This window comes from Pelophylax lessonae (genome assembly GCF_965119305.1).
Source record: "Pelophylax lessonae genome assembly, chromosome: 5".
Lineage (NCBI taxonomy): Eukaryota > Metazoa > Chordata > Amphibia > Anura > Ranidae > Pelophylax > Pelophylax lessonae.
The window spans coordinates 35,277,779-35,302,373 of record NC_138772.1 but is presented as its reverse complement, the minus strand read 5'-3'; the positions used below and the strand labels follow the sequence as shown (position 1 = coordinate 35,302,373).

General features: G+C 45.4%; 1 protein-coding gene across 1 annotated transcript in view; it reads left to right on the top strand.

The window, feature by feature from the left end:
* The first annotated feature begins 9,344 nt into the window (after positions 1-9,344).
* Positions 9,345-24,595, top strand: part of TSPAN13 (tetraspanin 13) — a 111,356-nt gene continuing 96,105 nt past the window's right edge. The window contains exon 1 of the mRNA XM_082259078.1: positions 9,345-9,552. Within this exon, the coding sequence (XP_082115204.1) occupies positions 9,490-9,552 (63 nt within the window). The 5' untranslated portion in view covers positions 9,345-9,489. The remainder of the gene's footprint in view (positions 9,553-24,595) is intronic.

Genomic DNA, 24,595 nt, shown 5'->3' with positions numbered 1-24,595 from the left:
CTAAAGGTCATGCTTTGTCATTGCAGGTAAGAGGGAGTATATTTAGGGCTATAAACAGGGCAAAATTGATTTAATTTACATCCCTGTGATCAGTAAAGGCTGCTGTCACTACTGTGTAAATAAATAACACACTGTACAAATGTTAGTGGTTCACACTGTTTCATCACATGACTACAGTGTACCAGGAATGTGGTTATTGTAGTGTTATGTTTTTATATCTTATATTAGATTGTACTATGAGACCACTGTGATGCAGAAGGAGTAACAACATATCAGCACATGTTTAATTGGTTATTATTTTCTATGAGGAGTCGGACGTTATTCCTGTATATGAGAATGTTGATATTGTTATATATATAGATATGTAAAAGTATGTATGAACAGAATAGCAGTTGCTGTGCTGTGTCTCTCAAGACTGAAGGTTATTCCTTGTCATTGCAGAAACTTTTTCAATAAAAATAATTCTGGTTTCACCCGGCCTGATCCCTTCGCACATTGGAATTATTGACCATACTTTCAGCATATGTGCAACAGAAGCAGGAGGAGCCAGAGACCTTTCTTGGTTTTGAAGGTGTCTACTCCACTGCAGCTCGTGCTTTGCACTTAAATGCCTAGTCATGCAGGTTGTGCTCAGGTTGAGAACGTTTATGCCTCGCTTCAGGCTCTGATTGCACAGCGTGAAAACCACTCGTGTCTTGTCATCAGCACATTGTCTGAAGAACTGCCATGCTGGGGAACTCCTTGGAGCTGGCTTTGGTGTGCTTGGTCCCTTGCTGCATTGGGCAGTAGCAGGCATACTGTCTAGGGGACGGCCGCTCCGCTTTTGCACCCTGCTCCCTCTTTTGCTGTGCTGGAGGCTCTGTGCGACCACCGCCTCTTCCTCCGAACTACACAGGTCACCTGCATGACCTTCATTCCATGTAGGGTCGAGGACCTCATCGTCCTCAACATCCTCTTCCCCCCCAGTCTTTACCCCTGCCCTCCCTGTCCATCTGCACAATTCCGAAAGCCACAGCAGTTGGCACCTGTGTTTCGTCATCATCCGAGACGTGCTGCGATGGTCCTCCCATGTACTCATCTTCAAACATAAGCGGTTGGGCATCGGTGCACTCAATTTCTTCCACTTCTGGGGCAGGGCTAGGTGGATGGCCCTGGGAAACCATGATAACAGAGTCATCAAAAAGCAAAAGAGACTGCTGCATGACTTGGGGCTCAGACTGCTTGGCTGATTTGCAAGGGGGTGAGGTGAAAGACTGATGGACATCTGCTGAAGGTGCCAACTCTGATCTTTCAGCAGGAGACTGGGTGGGAGACAATGTGATGGCATTGGAGGCACTGTCAGCAACCCAATCTAATATCGCTTGTACTTGTTTTGGTCTCAACATTCGTAGAGCCGCATTAGGCCAGACCAAATACTGCTGCAGGTTCTGTCGCCTACTCGCACCTGAGGAAGGTGTTTCACTTGTGCGTGTAGCTGGCACAGATCGACCACGTCCTCTCCTTGCAACAGGAGCTGCACCAGCAGCACCACGACCGGGGCCACGTCCCTTATTTGACCTTCTCCTCATATTTCTCAAATTTAGGATCTTGCCCTAAATGGGTGTTTTTTGAATAGCAGAATAGAACAACAGTATCTAAAGGGTGTATCTCACACGTACAGATACAGACGAGGCCGCAATTTAAGATTTTCCCCCTAAATGGGTGTTTTTTGAGTAGCAAAATAGAACAACAGTATCTGAAGGGTGTATCTCACAGTAACACATGCAGCAAACACTGCAAAATTATTTTTTTTGCCCTAAATGGGTGTTTTTTGAATAGCAGAATATGACAGCAGCTTGAATTCTACATGTACAGATGCAGCAAGCAAGGGCTATAAAATTGTGTATTTTAGCCCAAAAAGGGTACACAGGTGAGGGCAGTGGGGGGCAGGGGTCAGAGCTGATGGAGCTGTATGGGGAGATGGAAAGTTTAGCTGTTGTGGGGGAAGGGCTAAGAGGTGACTGTAGAGATAATCTGTGAGAGAAGGGTGCAGAGGTGAGCTATGGATGTGGGGGCAGAAGTGTCCTCTGTTCATAGCAAATCTCTGTACTCTACACTCAATACCTAACACCCTCCTAGGTGTTATGTAGTCCTGTGCCCAGCGCTCTGTGTATTATGTAGTCCTGTGCCCAGCGCTCTGTGTATTATGTAGTCCTTTTCCCAGCACTCTGTGTATTATGCAGTCCTGTGCCCAGCGCTCTGTGTATTATGTAGTCCTGTGCCCAGCGCTCTGTGTATTTTTTAGTCCTGTGCCCAGCGCTCTGTGTATTATGTAGTCCTGTGCCCAGCGCTCTGTATATTATGCACTCCTGTGCCCAGCGCTCTGTGTATTATGCAGTCCTGTGCCCAGCACTCTGTGTATTATGCAGTCCTGTGCCCGGCGATCTGTATATTATGCAGTCCTGTGCCCAGCGCTCTGTGTATTAGGCAGTCCTGTGCCCAGCGCTCTGTGTATTATGCAGTCCTGTACCCAGATCTCTGTGTATTATGCAGTCCTGTGCCCAGCGCTCTGTATATTATGCAGTCCTGTGCCCAGCGCTCTGTGTATTATGCAGTCCTATGCCAAGTGCTCTGCGTATTATGCAGTTCCTGTGCCCAGCGCTCTATGTATTATGCAGTCTTGTGCCCAGCGCTCTGTATATTATGCAGTCCTGTACCCAGCGCTCTGTTTATAATGCAGTCCTGTGCCCAGCGCTCTGTGTGTATTATGTAGTCCTGTGCCCAGTGCTCTGTGTATTATGCAGTCCTATGCCAAGTGCTCTGTGTATTATGCAGTTCCTGTGCCCAGCGCTCTATGTATTATGCAGTCTTGTGCCCAGCGCTCTGTATATTATGCAGTCCTGTACCCAGCGCTCTGTTTATAATGCAGTCCTGTGCCCAGCGCTCTGTGTATTATGCAGTCCTGTACCCAGCGCTCTGTATATTATGCAGTCCTGTGCCCAGCGCTCTGTATATTATGCAGTCCTGTGCCCAGCGCTCTGTGTATTATGCAGTCCTATGCCCAGTGCTCTGTGTATTATGCAGTTCCTGTGCCCAGCGCTCTATGTATTATGCAGTCTTGTGCCCAGCGCTCTGTATATTATGCAGTCCTGTACCCAGCGCTCTGTTTATAATGCAGTCCTGTGCCCAGCGCTCTGTGTGTATTATGTAGTCCTGTGCCCAGTGCTCTGTGTATTATGCAGTCCTGTGCCCAGCGCTCTGTATATTATGCAGTCCTGTGCCCAGCGCTCTGTGTATTATGCAGTCCTGTGCCCAGCACTCTGTGTATTATGTAATCCTGTGCCTAGCTCTCTGTGTATTATGTAGTCCTGTGCCCAGCACTCTGTGTATTATGCAGTCCTGTGCCCAGCACTCTGTGTATTATGCAGTCCTGTGCCTAGCGCTCTGTGTATTATGCAGTCCTGTGCCCAGCACTCTGTGTATTATGTAATCCTGTGCCCAGCACTCTGTGTATTATGCAGTCCTGTGCCCAACACTCTGTGTATTATGCAGTCCTGTGCCTAGCGCTCTGTGTATTATGCAGTCCTGTGCCATTTGCCAATAAAAAATAAATAAATAAATATGTCCCCGGATTTAATTTTAAAAATCTGTTCACCTTAATATAAGAGCAAATTCAAGTTAAAAGTGGTAAAAGTGGAGCAATAATAAAGGGGGACCTCAGGAACTCTGGGAATGTAGGGGCGACTCTGGTGACCAAAGACCACCAGCCTGCAAACAATTACACTAAGGTAAGGGGGGGGACCCTTTATATCAGTGCCCGTTACAATATTGTATTCACTCCCCTTGCATCACTGACCCTAACTCAGACTGGCCTGGCGATGCTGTCACTGACCTCCTCTCAGGTGCGCTGTGCAGGGCTCAGTCAGTCGGCTCCAGCTTGGTGGCTCTGGTTTTATCTTATAGTCTCCTTTCCACAGTCCACACACATCTGACTTCACCCATGACCCCCATCCCAGCGGCACTCCCACACTTATCTCCTTTCCCCCTTAGAGACTGTAGACATGATACAAGAGATGGTCAGAGACTGCAGACATGATACAAGAGATGGTCAGAGACTGCAGACATGATACAAGAGATGGTCAGAGACTGCAGACATGATACAAGAGATGGTCAGAGACTGCAGACATGATACAGGAGATGGTCAGAGACTGCAGACAGTGCCATCTTAAGAGCATAAAAGGGCCCTGGGCAGTGCAGTGCACTGGGGCTCTGCCTACACAATCACCCACGAGAATAAAAATGCAAATTATCGATAAGGCGATATTTATTGGTACAATAGTGCCAGGCTAATGACAGCTTTCAAGTTGGGCGGCTGGGTCCGGTTAACACACACACAGACGGGAGTCAGACTCGACTGTCCTGTGTGTGCCTGCTCCCGTGGAGGCGGACAGGCATTCCTGCAGTTGTGGGCTCCCCCTCCATGGCTCAAGTGGCCTGAGAGCAGCGCAGGCCGACAGGCGCTTGCCACCTGCTAAGTTCGGCGGCAGGATGCACACGGGAATTGGGACTAATGCTTGGCTGGGGCTGGGTCGCTGGGCAGGTGGGGCCCCCCGGGCAAGTGGAGCCCACGAGCAACTGCCCAGTGTACCCATTCGGTAAGATGGCCCTACCCTCTCTCTCTAACCCCCCATTTCACCCCTCTCTTACCCCCCTTTCATCATCCTCTCTATCTCACCCCCCTTTCTCAACTCCCTCTTCCGCCCCCCCCCTCTCTCTCACCCACTGTCACGGACCTGGTCGGAGACCGAAGTGCTAAAAGGGCTTTCCTTGCGACTAAGTGCAGAGCACCCCTGAATGTGGTAACAGCAAATGCTATGCTCAGAGAAGCTGCGACAGGCTGAGATGATGAGGTGATGTCCGCTGGATGGTGGCTGACGAGCAGGGTGCCTTGCTGGGCAGGAGTACCAGGTGAGACCTAGCAAAAGGGAGACCCAGGAGCAGAGTCAGGAGAAAGGTCAGAAGTCATGCACAGAATATCAGCCAGGAGTAAGGCAGCAAGTCAACCGGGGTCATATACGGATCAGCATGCAGAAGCGGAGTCACTGGAACAAGGCCAGGAATGGAGAAAAGACAAGTCAAAGGCAAGCACGGGTCGGTAACAGGAAATCCAATAATAGCAGGAACAGAAACTCAGGAACACACAGGGAAACTGAAGATCATCCAGCAACTAGTGGCTGATGCTGCTGACTTTAAATAGACCACTGGGTGCCAGCATTTTTCACGCATTGCGTTTGCTTTGGTGCCCGCGCGTGCACACTGGCACATGAATCTTTGCGACCGTTCTTGCCCATGTGCGCATGCGCACAGTGGCGTACCAATAGGGGGGGCGGGGGGCGGCCCGCCCCGGGTGCCACACATTAGGGGGGTGTCAGTGTGTCAGGGAAGATCAGGGTGACACCCGGGGCCGGCCGCCAGACTGCTTCCACCGCGGAGGAGGAGGAACTGTTTAAAGCAGACAGGAAGGATGTGAGAGACTCACTGTCACTCCCGAGCCCTGAATACACAGCGATCGGCGCTGCAGGCATCACTCTGGTACAAGCACTTTCCCGAAATATCGGCAATACCGGTCACCTTGGTGGCCGATTCCCATATAGGGGAAAGTGCAGATCGGCCCTCGATATAACGGCTTTGCCAATAATCGGTCGATCTCTACTAGTAATGGCGGTGATCAGTGACTTATAGTGGGAGTGTGATAGTGCAACCAGAAATCTGACACTAACTGAAACTAACTGACACTATCTGACACTAACTGACACTGGGTGGGAACTGACTAACTGACACTAACATCACAACACTAATACAGTGATCAGTAATCATACTACACACTGTCACTGTTCTAATGACACTGGCTGGGAGAAGAAACATATTGTTATGTTATTATTGATATTCTTCCCTCTGTACAGAGGCACACAACACAGAGCTCTGGGTTGTAATTGGACACAGCCGATCAGCAGGTCCCAGCCAGGAATCATTACTTGGGACCTGCTGACAAAATCCCATTGTGTGTGTAAACACAGTGGGTGCGCGTGGGGGGGGGGGGGGGGGGGGGTTTACATCCCCTGTACCCGGAAGAGGCCAGTGATGTACAGGAGACACCCATCCACAGTACAGTGCCTGCAAGTGATCCTGAAGTGGTTAAACCGAAAATCAAATATGTAATACTAGACATTAAGCCTGTTAAATTAACTGGCGCTAGAACATATGTGGTCAAACATTTGTAAAAACAGACTTGTTCCAGTTAAGCGAGAGCCTCTGTTACCTCTGCGTCCCTGTTGCCCTAGCAATGTTGAGGACATGCGCAGAGCTGACTGAGCGGCTCTCGCTTATCTCGTTCTTTTTTTCTAACAACGCGAGAGCCGCATGACGTAGCCAGCTCTGCGCATAGCGTCCCTGTTGCCCTAGCAACATCGAGGACACGCACAGAGCTGACCAAGCGTCTCTCGCGTGACATCGCTCGCCCGCCGCCACTTGTAACACCCGCTGCCGCTTAGCAGTAAGTCCGCGCGAGCGCACACCCGCCGCGTGCTCGCGCACACCCGCCGCTTCAACAGTTTCGCCCGGTGTTTCAGATTTCCCTACCCCATCAGATTTCCCTATCTACATCATTTCCGATTGAGATCAGCTGTGGATTCATCATGCAGCAGCTTGTACCTGCGTCACACGTCCTATTGGGCATGCGCAGAATAGGTAGGGAATTATGATAGCATCGTAAGGTGTCAGACAAAAGTCCTAATGTGCATGCACCGGCGCATGCGCATCAACGGGTCGGGCAGCGGGATCTCTTATAACAAACATACATCCAATCTCCTTGGCACACACTGCGCTGACCCGGCACTGCACCGACCCGACAATCCGATCCCCATGCCCCACACTGCGCCGACCTGACAATGAGATAGTGGGCGTGCGCGTGTGAGTAGGGAATAGGATTGTCCGATCGGCGCAGTGTGTGCCATGGAGATGGGATGTATGTTTGTTATAAGAGATGGCGCTGCCCGATCCGTTGGTGCGCATGCACCTGCTCATGCGCAGTAGGACTTGTGCCTCAGCCCTTACGATGTTATCAAAATTCCCTACCTATTCTGCCAATGTTCCCTCTAAGTTTTTACCTTGCTGAGCAAGTAAAACATTTTCTGAGCGCAAACCTTTAGACTGAGCAATTGGGGGGGGGGCGTCAATGCAGAGTGCCCACAGCGATGCCCCCAATCGCAGAGTGCCCACAGCGATGCCCCCAAACGCAGAGTGCCCACAGCGATGCCCCCAATCACAGAGTGCCCACAGCGATGCCCCCCATCGCAGAGTGCCCACAGCAATGCCCCCAATCGCAGAGTGCCCACAGCGATTCCCCCAATCGCAGAGTGCCCACAGCGATGCCCCCAATCGCAGAGTGCCGACAGCGATGCCCCCAATCGCAGAGTGCCCACAGCGATGCCCCAAATCGCAGAGTGCCCACAGCGATGCCTCCAATCGCAGAGTGCCCACAGCGATGCCCCCAATCGCAGAGTGCCCACAGCGATGCCCCCAATCGCAGAGTGCCCACATCGATGCCCCAAATCGCAGAGTGCCCACAGTGATGCCTCCAATCGCAGAGTACCCACAGCGATGCCCCCAATCGCAGAGTGCCCACAGCGATGCCCCCAATCGCAGAGTGCCCACAGCAATGCCCCCAATCAATGCAGAGATGCCAGCGCCCCCCCCCCCCCCCCGTGCACTTACCTCACGGTCACGGCAGCTTCTCTTCCATTCAGTCCCGGCTTCCCGCGTCTCCTCAGTCCTCCCGGCGCCTCCTCAGGGTGTCCGTCATCCTGGGCGCCCCGTGCAGGCCCAATCCCTGGCCTCTCCTAAAGGCCGCGGGCCGGCCGCAGTCTCCGCACTTCGGGGGGTGGCAGTCTCCACAGATCGGAACGCCACCCCCAGCCAGGGCCGGCGGATGTTGAAAGGTGGGCGGGGATCTGCTCGAATACACGCCCACCCAGCGCCGCCCAGTGTTCTCTGCGTCCCAATCCCAATGGCTGTCCGTGGTGCACATGCGCAGTAGCGCAATCCACGGACACAGGGACGGACGCAGGGACACTTGCGTTTTATTATTATAGATATTGCAGTTTGACAATCATTAGATGTGGTGGCTACATTAGTTTTCTTTTTTTTTTAAGCCGTCTTCCTTCTAGTTTCACCTGGTGATCTGCCCAGTACCACACCTCCTGTAATAGAGTGCCTCCACTCTGGATGAAGGAGCACAGGGGGCACCTTTGGACAGCAGCATTGTCAGTCTGGGCGGGAGGGCAGTGTTAGATGTCCTTGCAGATTTAAATATACTAACAAATTGAAGCAAAACTCCAGCCAACACTTTATAACCAGTTACAGCAAACTGTTTTTTGTTGTTTTTTTTTACCTTTGGGGATAAATACTCCGGTTTCCTCCCCCACTCCAAAGACATGCTGGTAGGTTAATTGGCTCCTGTCTAAATTGGCCCTGGTATGTAAGCATGAATGATTTTGGGACCTTAGATTGTAAGCTCCTTGAGGGTAGGGACTGATGTGAATGTACAATGTATATGTAAAGCGCTGCGTAAATTGACAGTACTATATAAGTATCTGAAATAAATAAATAAATAAATAAATGTTTATATATATATATATATATATATATATATATATATATATATATATATATATATATATATATATATATAATTATTATTATTTTATAGGATTTTTATATATATATATATACAATTATTATTATTATTTTACAGGATTTACATAGCGCCAACAGTTTGTGCAGCGCTTTACAATATGAGGGTAGACAATGCAATTCAATACAGGAGGAATTGGACATTGGACAATTAGAGTTTACAATCTAGAAGGGAGATATATGAATAAAGGCTGAATATTGTAAACACCCCTGTCAGTGGTAAATGGTTTGTCTCAACACTATAACTGCTACATCGGCAGGACAGCTTGTTTTGCTGGGAAAAAAAAACTCACTGCCCAGATCATCAGGTGAAAGTAAAAGAAAGAAAGTCTAAAAAAGGAAACTAATGCAGCCATCACATCTAAGAATTGGTAAGCTGCAATATAATAAATATTAGCTTTTGGGTTTATGAAGAAAAAGAAGAATGAATGGCATGGTGTGAATTCAGCCTAAGGACTGGTATAGTACATTGTATTACATTATTTATTTTTCTTCTTGGTTTTAGATACATTTTTAGGAAGTCCAACTTCCTGACATGCATTTCCAGGAATGGCCACTAGAGGGCGCTATGCAGTCTGCTCCATACATCTATATGTAAGAGAAAGGCTCAGCCTCCTCCCTCCTGCTGCCTATTTCCACCTAAGAAGAGAGGTGGGGAGACATCAGTCACAGCTGTCGCCTCTCCCAGCCTTTTAGACCCTTTTGCTGCCTCTGCCTGGCCCAGGACATCACCAGAAAGGGACACTAAGAGCTGCCAGCATGGTGTGTGGAGGCTTCACCTGCTCCAAGAACTCCCTATGTGTGCTGAACCTGCTCTACATTGTAAGTAGTCAGATCTTCACCTGAGCATGCTGCTGCTGCAATGCTTAGTCAGGGCTGGCTGGATGGCTGGGTGGGGGCTGCACAGAGCACCTGCCATGCTCCAGTCCCCATTCATCTGCTCCCTGGATTGGATTGGATTGGATTGCATTGCAGCAGCAGAAAGGCTCAGATCAATATCCTGCTCTATAAAAAGGATACTCTTACCAGCCTTGTATTTTTAGATCAGCTCTGGCAGAGGAGAAGGGTTATCCTTCACAAGGAGCTCTTATTAGAATGATATATTATTCAGGATCACCCTAGCAATAAGGGGGCGCCATCCATTGCTATTCATCCATTATATGTATTCTATAGTTGTAGTTGTGAATCAAAATAGAATTCTTGTATTATTATTCTGTTTGTTTACTATTTTAAAACCATAGAATGTTTAGTAAATACTATTGTGTGTGTGTGTGAGATATATATATATATATATATATATATATATATATATATATATATATATATATATATATATATATATATATATATATATATATATATATATAAAAAGTTCTGTTGGATTTTACGGTGGTCAAGAGAGAATATTGAAGCTCATGCCAATTCCCACTTCAAACGAGCTGACAATTGAATTTTTCTATTGAAAATAATTATTTGATATCTTAATTTGATACAGTGCTATTGTTTCTTGTGATGCTGTACAAATTGATATAGATCAGGGTGGCATATCTCAAATCCAAGTATCTCTGAGCCTCTTATTAATTCCTGCCCCAAGGGAGCTTACAATCTAATTTTTCTATTTTTATTTTATATCATTTGATTGTACATACTCACAAGAAACAATAGCACTAAGTGCTATACAGTAGATAAGGGTGACCTATCACAAATCCAAGTATCTCTGGGCCTCTTATCAATTCATGCCCCAAGGGAGCTTACAATCTAATTTTTCTATTAAAAATAGTTTATTTTATATTCTAATTTGATAGAGTGCTGTTTGTTTCTTGTGAGTATGTACAAAGTGCTATACAGTATATATGGGTGGCTTATCCCAATTCCAAATATCTGAGCCTCTTATCAATTCTTGCCCCAAGGGAGCTTACAATCTAATTTTCATATTAGAAATAGTTTTTTTATATTATAATTTTGATAGAGTGCCATTGTTTCTTGTGAGTATGTACAAATTGTTATAAATCAGGGTGGCATATCTCAAATCCAAGTATCTCTGAGCCTCTTATTAATTCCTGCCCCCAAGGGAGCTTACAATCTAATTTTTCCATTAAAAATAGTTTATTTTATATTATTTTGATAGAGTGCTATTGTTTCTTGTGAGTATGTACAAAGTGCTATACAGTAGATAAGGGTGACATATCCCAAATTCAAGTATCTCTTAGCCTTTTATAAATTCCTGCCCCAAGGGAGCTTACAATCTAATTTTTTTCTATTATAATTTTTATTTTATATCCTCATTCGATAGTGCTATTGTTTGTTGTGAGTATGTACAAAGTGCTATACAGTAGATAAGGGTGACATATCCCAAATTCAAGTATCTCTTAGCCTTTTATAAATCCCTGCCCCAAGGGAGCTTACAATCTAATTTTTACTTTAAAAAAATATTTTTATTTTATCATAATTTGATATCATTTGTTTCTTTTTGTTTCTACTGTATGGCACTTTGTACATACTCGCATTTGTTTCTTGTGTAACTATGTATAAAGTGCCATACAGTAAATAAGGGTGACCTATCCCTATATCTCTGAGCCTCTTATCAAATTATGCCCCAAAGGAGCTTACAATCTATTTACTATAATGTTATTATATTTACTGATTGCTAATGTGTCTTATAGCATCCTATAATAAGAATGACACATACAGAGAATGCTAAACTTCCAGTTACTTCCTGCCCCGGAAGAGCTTACAATCTAGTTTCTCTTTTATGAAAATTATTTTTATATCGTAATAATTTATATAGCGCGATTGTTTCTTGTTATATTGTACAAATTGAAATGGATAGGGGGGGGGGGGGGGGGGGCGCGCTAATACAAGCATCTCTGAGCCTCGTAACAAATATGCCCTGAAGGAGCTTACAATCTATTCACTGTAACATTGTTACAGTTTTTCATTGATAGTGTATAAATTGCTATTGTTTTTTATAGTGCCCTACAATAAATAGGACAAATACAGAGAATGCTGAACTTTCAGTAATTTTCTGATGAGAAAGCACTTATGATCTCATTTCTCCTTTATGAAAAATTATTTTTATTATATCGTAATATTATTTATTGTGTCTTGTAATGATGTACAAAGTGATCTAGATAAGGGTGAATAATGCCAGTATCTCTGAGCCTCATATCAGTTCCTGCCCTGAAGGAGCTTACAATCTATTTACTGTAACATTGTTACAGGTTGTTTCATTGATCGTGTATAAATTGCTATTGTGTCTCATAGTGCTCTACAATAAGGATGACCAATACAGAGAATGCTGAACTTCCAGTCATGTACTGCTCCAAAAGAGCTTATGATCTAATTTCTCTTTTAACCACTTGCCTACTGGGCATTTAAAGAGGAAGTAAACTCTTCCTTTTTTTTTTTTCTTTTTCTTTTTCTTTTTTTCTTCCCCTGCAAAGTAAATGCATAATGTGCAAGTATGCATCGCATACTAGCACATTATGTGACACTTACCGGCAATGAAGCCCGCGTTGTCCCCACTGCCGGCCGCATCCATTTTCGCCCATCTTCCTTTCCGGGTCTGCGGACTCCAGGTGTATTACTGGCCCGAGCGCGTGACGTCACTCCCACGCATGCGCACGGGAGCCGCCGGTCACAGCACAGGGCTCTGAAGAAACGGCACGGGCGGCCATTTCTTCAGAGTGCATGCGCGGATGACGTCATCGGCTGCATGCGAAGTAAATATCTCCTAAACGGTGCAAGTTTAGGAGATATTTACAGCACCTATATACAGCAGCCTCATTATGGTTTCTCATAATGTTCTACAAAGTGATCTAGATAAGATACCACTGAACCTTAAGGGCCGGTTCACACTTGTGCGATGCAGGAAGGCTGCGAATTCCCGCATCGCATCCGCACAAGAGGCAGTTCACACTGCCATATGTGATACGCAGGGGGTGTCAATTAAATGTTAACGACACCCCCAGTTTGATCGCATATCGCAGTGCGATCTCACAGTTCGCAAAGGATCGGATCGCACAAGTGTGAACCACTGTGCGATCCGATCCGATCCTGATGCTGCTGAAAAAATGTCTCCTGTGTGTCTTTGGTGCAGTGCGAATTTCAGCCATACAAAGTGTATGGCTGAATTCACATCCGCACAGGTTATCGCATGTAATGAAGGAGCAGTGCGCTCCGAATTACATGTGATCTCCGCAGCCGCACAAATGTGAACCGGGGCTTAGGCCCCTTTCACACTTGTGGACCGTTCAGATCCACCTGTCAGTTTTTCAGGCGGATCTCAACGGATGCTCCATGCATCTCTATGGGGCATCGGATGTCAGCGGAGACATGTCCACTGCCATCCGATCCGTCAAATCTGGATGGATGGAAACCCTATTTTCCATCTGCCCAGTGGATCAGATTGGATGAGAACGGACAGACGGTCCGTTTCCATCCGATTCCCCCATAGAGAAGAATGGGGACCTGACAGCTTCATCTCTGCACACAGCGTGGAGACACAGCTGCCACCCGCCTGCTCAGCGGGGATCGGCGGATCGATCCCCCGTTGAGACAAACGGAGTCCGCCGATGGACCGGAATGTATAAAAGGAGCCTTAATCAGATCTTGCCCAAAAGAGCTTACAATCTAATTTCTCTTTTTTATAATTTTTTTTTTTTTTTATGTATCAATGTTTTGTATAGTTCAGTGTGCAAAGGTGACAAAATGTGTGAAAGGTGACAAATACAGATATATAAAACTTTATAAAGACAAGTACATATGTTTTACAGCAAAACAAACACAGCAATTCATAGATGGAGTAGGAGATATGTCGTGCCTTGCCTATAGCAGTAAACCGAATGTTCCAGAGCAATCAAGGGCACAGAAGCGGGAGAGAAGCTAATTAGGCTACCAATATGTTTTTTGAAATCTGGGAAGAGGTCAGATCACAAAGGAATACACAAACCCAAGCAAAGCCTACTCATGTAGATGTGCTCTTGCTGGGAGCTGAACCTGGGGCCCCAGGGCTGTAGGGCCACAGAGCTTACTGAGCCTCTTCGTCCCAAATGTACTTATTCAGGATGTCCTTGCATGCAGGACACAGGCATTATGTTGTTGTTGGGTTAGGACTCAGATCCACGTGAGTGTGACCATTAGATTTAACCCCTTTGCTGACAACTGCCTGATCTGCCTACAACATATTCAAGTAACAATCCTGTGTGGAAATTTCCACAAAATACATGGAATTCAATCACCTTCATACTTAGACATTTTAGCCCATCGTTCTTGTGTCTTAAGCACTAGGTAGTAAGTTGCTGTTGGGTTGCATGCCAATGATTGCATGCCTTTGGGATTAGCTTCCTGTATTTGGTAATTTACACTACAATCGGTGTGCTGTCAAAAATCTGAAATGTATCTCTTGTATTTGTTGCTACCTCTCTTGTAACTTGTTTAGTACATCTAAAAGCCCCTCTAAAATGATTAGACCTACATCTCATGGTAAATTGGCATGATCAGTAGGATATAGACATGCCCCTTTTTGTTGGCAGGCCAAGGTGGAGGTGGCCCCTTTTTGTCGGCAGGCCGGGGTAGAGGTGGCCCCTTTTTGTCGGCAGGCCAGGGTACAGGTGGCCCCTTTTTGTCGGCAGGCCAGGGTAGAGGTGGCCCCTTTTTGTCGGCAGGCCAGGGTAGAGGTGGCCCCTTTTTGTCGGCAGGCCAGGGTAGAGGTGGCCCCTTTTTGTCGGCAGGCCAGGGTAGAGGTGGCCCCTTTTTGTCGGCAGGCCAGGGTAGAGGTGGCCCCTTTTTTGTCGGCAGGCCAGGGTAGAGGTGGCCCCTTTTTTGTCGGCAGGCCAGGGTAGAGGTGGCCCCTTTTTTGTCGGCAGGCCAGGGTAGAGGTGGCCCCTTTTTGTCGGCAGGCCAGGGTGGAGGTGGCCCCTTTTTGTCGGCAGGCCAGGGTGGAGGTGGCCCCCCTACGTCGGCAGGCCAGGGTGGAGGTGGCCCCCCTACGTCGGCAGGCCAGGGTGGAGGTGGCCCCCCTACGTCGGCAGGCCAGGGTGGAGGTGGCCCCCCTACGTCGGCAGGTCAGGGTGGAGGTGGCCCCCCTACGTCGGCAGGCCAGGGTGGAGGTGGCCCCCTACGTCGGCAGGCCAGGGTAGAGGTGGCCCCCTACATCCGCAGTCACTGTTCTCTTCTCAAGGAACCCCTAGCAACCTCTGGAGGATCCCCGGTTGTGAAGGGTGGTATTCAATTGTATCCAAAGCCAAAACTTTTTAATTTCTTTGTTTTGAAAACCGTGGGAAAGGATTAGAACCTCTGACAAATTTTACTGCGGTATAAAGAGGGGTAAAAATTGAACCCTATAAATACTCAATGCTTTGTCAAAAAGCATACCTTGAAGTATATTAGTTGAAGGATACCACCCTCAAATAAAATAACATACGCTTAAGATATCACAACAACATTTATAGAAAAAATACAGAAAACTTTTTTTTTTTTTTCCCAAATAAAAGATTTTTTCCATGACAGCCAAAATTTTCCAGATTAAAGCACTCTTTCACACAGGCGGACCGTTCAGATCCGCCTGTCCGTTTTTTTGGCGGATCTGAACGGTCCCCCCATGCATCCCTATGGGGCATCTGATGTCAGCGGAGACATGTCCGCTGACATCCAATCCGTCAAATCTGGATGGATGGAAACCCTATTTTCCATCCGTCCAGTGGATGGGATCGGATGAGAACAGACCGACGGTCCGTTCCCATCCGATTTCCCCCATAGAGATGCATGGGGAACTGACAGCTGTGTCTCACAGCTGTCATCCTCCTGCTCAGTGGGGGATCGGCGGATCGATCCCCCGCTGTGAAAGGGACCTTAATCATCTAAAATGTTTGTTTACTGCAGGGGTCTCTAAACTATGGCCCTCCAGTTGTTGCAGAACTACACATCCCATGAGGCATTGTAAAACTCTGACATTTACAGACATGACTAGGAATGATGGAAATTGTAGTTCCTAAACAACTGGAGGGCCATAGTTTGGAGACCCCCTGGTTTACAGGATTTCATCCCAAAATTGTCTGTTCAAACAGAAGTGCCAGCCCCGTCAACACTTTTTTTTTTTTTTATCACAGTATGCTCTCTGCCCCAGCCCAGCAACACCCTCTCTTATACCTAGATATAGCCAATAGACTTGGAGGATAATGACAGTATGACACACATCTGGGCAAAAATAAAAGTTATGTTGATGCAATACTTTTGCAATAAACTCAGTGGTATTTTTTTACCTTCCAGAATAACTGATTATGTACTGGGATATTCACTGACATTCTGTGGGCACTTTCCTCCCCATATACTGCATCTAGTGGTCACGTTCAGCAGCCAGCTGATTCTGGTCAGAAGTGTTTGACACACTCCCTAAACTTTAGGCCCTATGGTACCCCTACAGGCATCATACACTCTACTTTAATTTCGGACCTCCTGACCTCACCAATTGACGACGTACTACTAGATGGGGCATGGAGTAGCCACGACGTACTACTAGATGGGGCATGGAGTAGCCACGACGTACTACTAGATGGGGCATGGAGTAGCCACGACGTACTACTAGATGGGGCATGGAGTAGACACGACGTACTACTAGATGGGGCATGGAGTAGACACGACGTACTACTAGATGGGGCATGGAGTAGACACGACGTACTACTAGATGGGGCATGGAGTAGACACGACGTACTACTAGATGGGGCATGGAGTAGACACGACGTACTACTAGATGGGGCATGGAGTAGACACGACGTACTACTAGATGGGGCATGGAGTAGACACGACGTACTACTAGATGGGGCATGGAGTAGACACGACGTACTACTAGATGGGGCATGGAGTAGACACGACGTACTACTAGATGGGGCATGGAGTAGACACGACGTACTACTAGATGGGGCATGGAGTAGCCACGACGTACTACTAGATGGGGCATGGAGTAGCCACGACGTACTACTAGATGGGGCATGGAGTAGCCACGACGTACTACTAGATGGGGCATGGAGTAGCCACGACGTACTACTAGATGGGGCATGGAGTAGCCACGACGTACTACTAGATGGGGCATGGAGTAGCCACGACGTACTACTAGTGTGGCCAGGACGTACTACACTAAAGAACCCTATATCTCAGGATCGTCTACATAAACTTGCATACGGATAGTTTATCCAAAAATATACTCTGGTTGTCCATGTTGCTGCCACTAGGAATACAAATCACTGCTCCCACAGTAGGTCACTTAAAGCTGAATACCAGGTATTCCAGGTCCATCTTGGTCCAATGTCAGTATGTATGTGCCTTACCTGTCAGATCCTCATGTAAGCTGGAGATCTCTGTAGTAGACCCTGCTACTCTAGCACTGTCCACTAGCTTCCGGGTCCTGTGCTCAGCAGCTGTTCTCCTGCTTAGAGAACACAGGAGGTCACTTGCTTTGCACAGGCGCCTTTAACCACTTAAGCCTCGGAGGATTTGGCTGCTAAAAGACCAGGGGGTATTTTGCGATTCGGCACTGCGTGACTTTAACAGACAATTGCGCGGTCGTGCGACGCTGTACCTAAACAAATTTGACGTCCTTTTTTTCCCACAAACAGAGCTTTCTTTTGGTGGTATTTGATCACCTGTGCAATTTTTTTGATCATGCGCTATAAACAAAAAAAGAGCGTCAATTTTGCAAAAATAACAATATTTTTCACATTTTTTTTTATATGAAATTCCCCCCAAAAAAAAGTAAAAATCAAAATTTTTTAACCTTTTCGGACAATTTGTTTTATGCTACATATGTTTGGTAAAAACAAATGCAAAAAGCGTATTTTGATTGGTTTGCACAAAAGTTATTGCGTTTACTAACAAAGGGAAAGATTTTTGTCATTTTTTGTTTTTTTTTTTTTAACGCGTAATGGCGGCGATCTGCGTTTTTTTTTTTTTTTTTTTTTTTTTTTTGCGACATTGCGGCGGACAGATCGGACCCTTGACTGATATTTTTGACACTTTTGGGGTTACCAGTGACATTTCCACAGTAATCAGTGCTATATATATGCACTGTTACTGTAAAAATACACTGGCAGTGAAGGGGTTAACTTGAGAGGGAGGGGCTGTGTGTGTCCCTAGGGGCGTGATTCTAACTTTGATTGGCTGTGGCTTGAGCTGTAGTTAAACTGATCAACGGTCCTACATAGTAGAACCGTATGATCAGTGTTTCTACACAGGGGAGAATGATAGGCAGCTTGTTTACACACGACGATCGCAGAGTGAGCGGCGGACATCGGGTCCGCCGGTCACACGCGCGGGGGTCCCGTGACCGCGCCCGCAGCGGCACGCACTCGCTCCCCAGAGCCTCGCAGGCTAGTGACGTAAATATACGTCACTTTGCCTGTGAGGGGCTGACCGCCGCAGTAAATCTACTTGCGGCGGTCGGCAAGCAGTTAAGGAAATGCTTTTGCATTATCTCAATGTGTGCAAATTTTTCTCTGATTGGACAAGGTGGAGAGGTGTGGTGGTGATGTCGCGATCTATACCTCATCCCATCGAAGAACATTTTAGTCCCTATGGATGCTATTTATTAAAGCATCCCTTTTATCAGACAGTCCATACTTAGGAATTATGTATCCTATTTTCATTTACAGCGGGTAAAATAAGTATTGAACACGTCACCATTTTTCTAGATAAATATATTTCTAAAGGTGCTATTGACGTGAAATTTTCACCATATGTCGGTAACAACTTATGCAATTGATGGATACAAAGAAATCAAAACCAATCCGTTCAGAAATGAGGTTATGTGTAATGAAATGGAATGACACAGGGAAAAAGTATTGCACACGTGAAGAAAGTGAGGTGCAAAAAGTCATGGAAAGCCAAGACACCAGCTGAAATCTATCAGTAAATAAAAAGCAATCCTACTCCTTGTCAGTGCAGATTAATATCAGCTGGTTCAGTCTGAACTCATGGCCTATTACCAAGGTGTCACACAAGAAACGTCTCATGATGGGTATAAGCAAAGAACTCTCTCAAGACCTTTGCAACGTCATTGTTGCAAAACATACTGATGGCATTGGTAACGGAAGGATTTCTAAACTTCTGAATGTTCCAGTGAGCACTGTTGGGGCCGTATTCTTAATTTCACCAACAACCGGCCACTCCCAGGTGCTCTTCGCACAATTTCTGACAGAGGAGTGAAAATAATTTTCAGAAGAGTTGTCCAAGAGCCAAGGACCACTTGTGGAGAGCTTCAGAAAGACCTGGAATTAGCAGGTACAATTGTTTAAGCCCCGGTTCACACTTGTGCGAGTGCCGGGTTCGCATGTAATGTCGGAGCGCACTGCTCCTTCATTACATGCGATCGGCAGTGCGGTGCGAGTTTAGCCATACACTTTGTATGGCTAAATTCGCACCGCAGCCGCAGCAAACACGCACAGGACCCTTTTTGGAAGCCGCATCAGGATCGGATCGCACAGCGGTTCACACTTGTGCGATCCGATCCTGTGCGAACTGCACGATCGCACTGCGATATGCGATCAAACTGGGGGTGTCGTTAAGATTACATTGACACCCCCAGCGTATTGCATATGGCAGTGTGAACTGCCGGGGGTGCGTGTGCGATGCAGGAACAGGCTGCGGATTCGCAGCCTTCCCGCACTTGCATAAATGTGAACCGGACCTAAAAGAAAAAAAAATAGTCATGCACTCACCCGCCATGTCCTGTATGCACGCTCACCACGTAAGACTCTGTTGAAGAAAAAGTATGTTGCATAGTTACATAGTTTGTGAGGTTGAAAAAAGACATCGGTCCATCCAGTTCAAACTATAATGTTGAAGCTCATTTAAAGTTTGCTGCACATCATTTAGACAAGCCTGTGAAATACTGGGAGAATATAGTCTGGTCAGATGACACCAAAATTGAACTCTTTGGGTGCCATAATACACACCATGATTGGAGGTCAAATGGCACATCACCCCAAAAACACCCCCATACCAACAGTGAAGTTTGGAGGTGGGAACATCATGGGGTGGGGCTGTTTTTCAGCATACGGTACTGGAAAACTTCATATCATTGAAGGAAAGATGAATGGAAAAATGTACCAAGACATAAAAATCTGCTGCCATCTACCAGGATGATGAAAATGAAGCGAGGGTGGACATTTCGGTAACACAATGATCCCAAACACAGAGCCAAGGAAACTCTCAATTGGTTTCAAAGAAAGAAAATAAAGCTGCTAGATTGGCCCAGCCAATCGCATGACTTAAATCCAATAGAAAATCCATGGAAAGAACTAAAGATCAGAATTCATAGAAGAGGCCCACGGAATCTTTAAGATTTGAAGACTGTGTGGAAGAATGGGCCAAAATCACACCTGAGCAACGCATGTGACTGGTTTCTCCATACAGGAGGCGTCTTGAAGCTCTCATTACCAACAAAGGATTTTGTACCAAGTATTAAATACATTTCAATAGCGTGTTCAATACTTTTTTCTGTGTCATTCCATTTTATTACACACTTTATTTCTGAACTTATTGTTTCGGTGTCTTTGTATGTATGGATTGCATGGGTTGTTACCGACATGTGGTGAAAATTTCATGTCAATAGCACTTTTACAAATATATTTACCTAGAAAAATGGTTACAGGTTCAAAACTTATTTTACCTAGATCTAATCATTGATGGCAGGATACAATTACATTCTGTATGCAGTGGGTAGAGACTGTCCTACTCTTTGTGTATGCAAAGTAGTGAAGTTGTTCTCTCAAATGTCACCATTATATATTTACTTTCTGATCTCACGATTGGCAGTGATTCAGGTTCTTTGGAAATTTTCAAGGAAAGAATCCTACAGGACCTGACTGAGGTCCACAGGCCGGGGAACCTGAGATCGGATATCTCACCGGCAGAGAGATATAGGAAACCATTCAATTAACTGTGTGCCACATTCTGAAATATCAGTTCCTTACCCTTTAAAGTGGAAATAACCCCTTAGAGTTTCAATGAGTCTGTGTAAGCCTTTATTGCATCTCCAGGGCTTCTGATCTCCTGCAGCCAATTCCTGCCTACATTCACCCCAGCAATGGCATTTTTTGGGGGCAGTTTTGCTTATTATGCCATCAGTGGACCATCCGATTTCAGTGTGTGCGGAGGCAGTCATTAGTCTCTTTCAGAAGCCCATGAGACAGGGTGACCACTTAGGAGTGCAATTGGGAGACATTAACAGAGTGTTGTCACCCTATAACAGGAAGTGCCTGAGCAAAGAATTTCATGACAAGATCACCAGATATTTAAAGTGTATCCAGAGCATATTCTGAGATTGAGAGTTTTAAAACTCATTACCCTGTCCAAAACCAAACAAAATGGTTTGTCTATATACAATGAAAGATGCAGGTGATTGAAAATGACTTTTTGAACAATGTTAACCGATGAAGGCTTCTATGAGATCTAAGGCCCCATTCACACTTTGCATAGTGGGAACTCGCAGTCCCGCGTGCAATTTTGTGTGGGTGTTTCTCACGCGATTCTGTGTGTTCCACATAGGGCATCCCCTATGCACTTCAGTGGGCTGCCCTATGCCGGTTTGTTGACCAGAAGAAGCTCCTGCTCCTTTTTGGGCGATAAGTTTCACGCAATTTTTAACCAGTTCTAGACCGGAAGGATTTCCTCCCTTAATGACCAGGCCATTTTTACGATTCGGCACTGCGTTACTTTAACGGACAATTGCACGGTCGTGCGACGCTGTACCCAATTAAAATGAATGTCCTTTTTTCCCCAGAACAGAGCTTTCTTTTGGTGGTATTTGATCACCTGTGCAATATTTATTTTTTGCGCTATAAACAAAAATAAAGCGTAAATTCTGGGGCAAAATTTTTCCCAAAAAAAGGGAAAAAAAAATAAATATATATATATATTCCCAATTAAAGAAAAAAAAAAAAAGTGTCAATTTTTTTTTTTCATCTCTTTAGGTCAATTTGTATTCTGCTACATATTTTTGGTAAAAAAAATCCCAATATGTGATTGATTAGTTATCTGTATTTGATTAGTTTGCGCAAAAGTTATTGCGTCTACAAACTAGGGTAAAGATTTATGCCATTAATATATTTTTATTTTTTTCACTAGTAATGGCAGCGATTTTTTTTTTTTTTTTTTTTCCCCAGACTGCGACATTGCGGCGGACAGATCTGACCCCTAACTGACATTTTTTTTTTTGGGGGGGGGGGGGAGGGGGGACTAGTGACATTACTACAGTAATCAGTGCTAAAAATATGCACTGTTACTGTAATGACATTTGCAGGGAAGGGGTTAACCTAGGGGTGATCAAAGGGTTAAGTGTGAGCCTTGGGGGGGTGTTTTCTAACTGTATGGGGGAGGGGCTTGTGAAATGATCATAGAGACCTGTGATCCTATATAGAAGGTTCACAGGCGGCCTTTGTGATCATTTTATGAGAGCAGACCGGTCAGCTGTGTTTACAAAAGCCCTGCCCTGCCGAGTAGGCTATACGGGGCCCCATGATTTCTAACAGCCCTGTTCACACCTATGCGATTTGATTCATGTCCGAACTGACAGTTCGCAGTGCGATATGCGAACTGATCTGGGGGTGTCGTTAACTTTGTATTGACACCCCCCAGCAATTTGCATATGGCAGTGTGAACTGCCTGCGAGTTGAATGCAATGCGGGAACCCGCAGTGGATTTGCAGGGTTCCCGCATCACATATATGTGAACCATGACTAACCCTCTCTTGAGAAACAACATTTCCCCTCTGAGTGATCTCTGTACATTGCACGGATTATAACAAACTTTGTTGCAGATTCCTTCCTTTTTGTTATTCTAAAGAAATAGCGGTTTGTTTCTCTGTGTCCATGTGGGAAGTGAATCTAATGGGAGTGGTTTCATAATTATCAACCAGCTGCTGCACCTGCGGTTATTTACCTTTTGGGGGTGTCTGACCAAAAATGACATTTTTGTTGCAGGGGATGCCTAAAAATCTGACTTGTATCTTAGTGCAGAATTCTGGGAAAATCAGTGAGCCCCCCATTTCTGGGGGGGGCGCTCCTTTTATTATCAGGCTGCCATTTTGCATTTAACAGAAATTTACAGCTCCGCAGATTTGAAATGGGGAGGACATTTTTAATAAGATATAAATTACAATATGACTTTTGTAGTTATTGTATATGCTAGATATGTTTTTTTTAAGTCGCCGTTTGCCAGCAGGTACTTTTTTCTGTGACTGGGCTGCTAGAATATTGCGAAATGTGTATCTGAAAATGATTGTCAACTTTCTAGGTGAAGTTTTATATCCCTGTAGTGTATATCTAAGCCCCCATTCATACATACACGTTTGGTCACATGGTTCCCGAAGCGCGACAATTATCAAGGTGAAGAATGCCGTACTTCGCAGTGTGTTGCTTGTTGTGTGAACACTTCTGTGTCTCATTCACACCTGAGCGTATTGTTTTCAGGCGGGTTTTTTTGGGCTTTTTTCAGGCTTTTTTTTTGGGGGGGGGGGGCGCTATTTTCAGGTTTTTATGGGGGATTTTTTTTCAGGTGTTTTTTTTTTTTTTTTTTTTTTTTCTTTTGGGGGGGGGGGGGGGGGCTTTTTTCAGGGATTTTTTTTGGGGGGGGGTTGGGCTTTTATCGGGGTTTTTTAATTTTTTTTGGGCCTTTTCTTTTAGGTGTTTTTTTGCAGGTGTCTGGAGGAAGGCATTGACCTCTAACAAAAATGCTTGTAATCTGCCAAAAAAGAACCTCGTGTACTTTTTTGGGCTTTAGGCATTTTGCTTCAGGTGACAAAACACTCAGATGTGAACAGGGGCCATTGAAATTGATGGGATTTTGCTTGTTGGGCATTTCGAAACTTCATTGGACGCTGGGAAATGCGGCAGTGACAGAACAAGGTGAGGGACGTGGCGGCAGCATGTGAGTGGATGCCCGCTAACGGGCACTGCCATGATGGATCTCAAATGATAGGTGCTCTTTAAATATAAGGACGACTTCTTGCTGGTAGTTAGAATCTTTAATATTCCTATTTAGAATATTAAGCGGTCAGGTTAGTAAAACAGCGATATCAGAATCCTACAAGAGTCAATCATACAGTTTGTAGTGTACATAGATTTGTAAAACAATGGGATAAAGGAATATTCCTAAACTTATCTCATGGCTACTATGAAATTGTGTGAATGCATCATTGCAGTGCATGTTATCTCAGCTTGCAGAGCTTGGATTCACTGAGTTTAGCAAAAAAATGTAAATATTGTAGAATATACAGCCTCATGCTACATAACTAAGCTCCATTTCATGAGGAATAAACTAAATTATTACTGTATCTTAAACAGTGAACTGATAGATTTTTACTCCAAAAGCATTTTATTTTAATAAATTTTGGTAAAAATAAAAAAAAATGTAATTGAAAAAATCTGATTTTTTTTTTTTTTTTTTTTTTTTTTTTTAAGCAAATCATTGATTTTTATCCACCCCTGGGAGTGGCTTGCACCATATTACCTAAGCAGAGAGACCTGTTTCAGGTCTACCCACCAGTTTCTATTTCAGAGTGAAATAGAAACGATCGCAGATCTGCCCCTAATTAACCACCCGGACTGCCCGCTGCAGTTTTACATCAGTATTTTGACGTTAAATACAGGTGTTATGGCAGCAGATAGCTGCCATAACTCCGGTATTTTCTTACTCGGTTGGTGGTCCTCTTTCACATAAAAGTGGTCCCAGTGGCAGGTTCGCCGCAGGATCGCTTCTATGGGCGGTGGGAGAGGTGCACCCCTTTTTGTTAATCAGGAAGCAGCTTCTGCTCCAAGTTTTATGTTTAGAAGAGTGGTGCGAGCCTGTGCTTGCTCCACTCCTTGTTAATTCC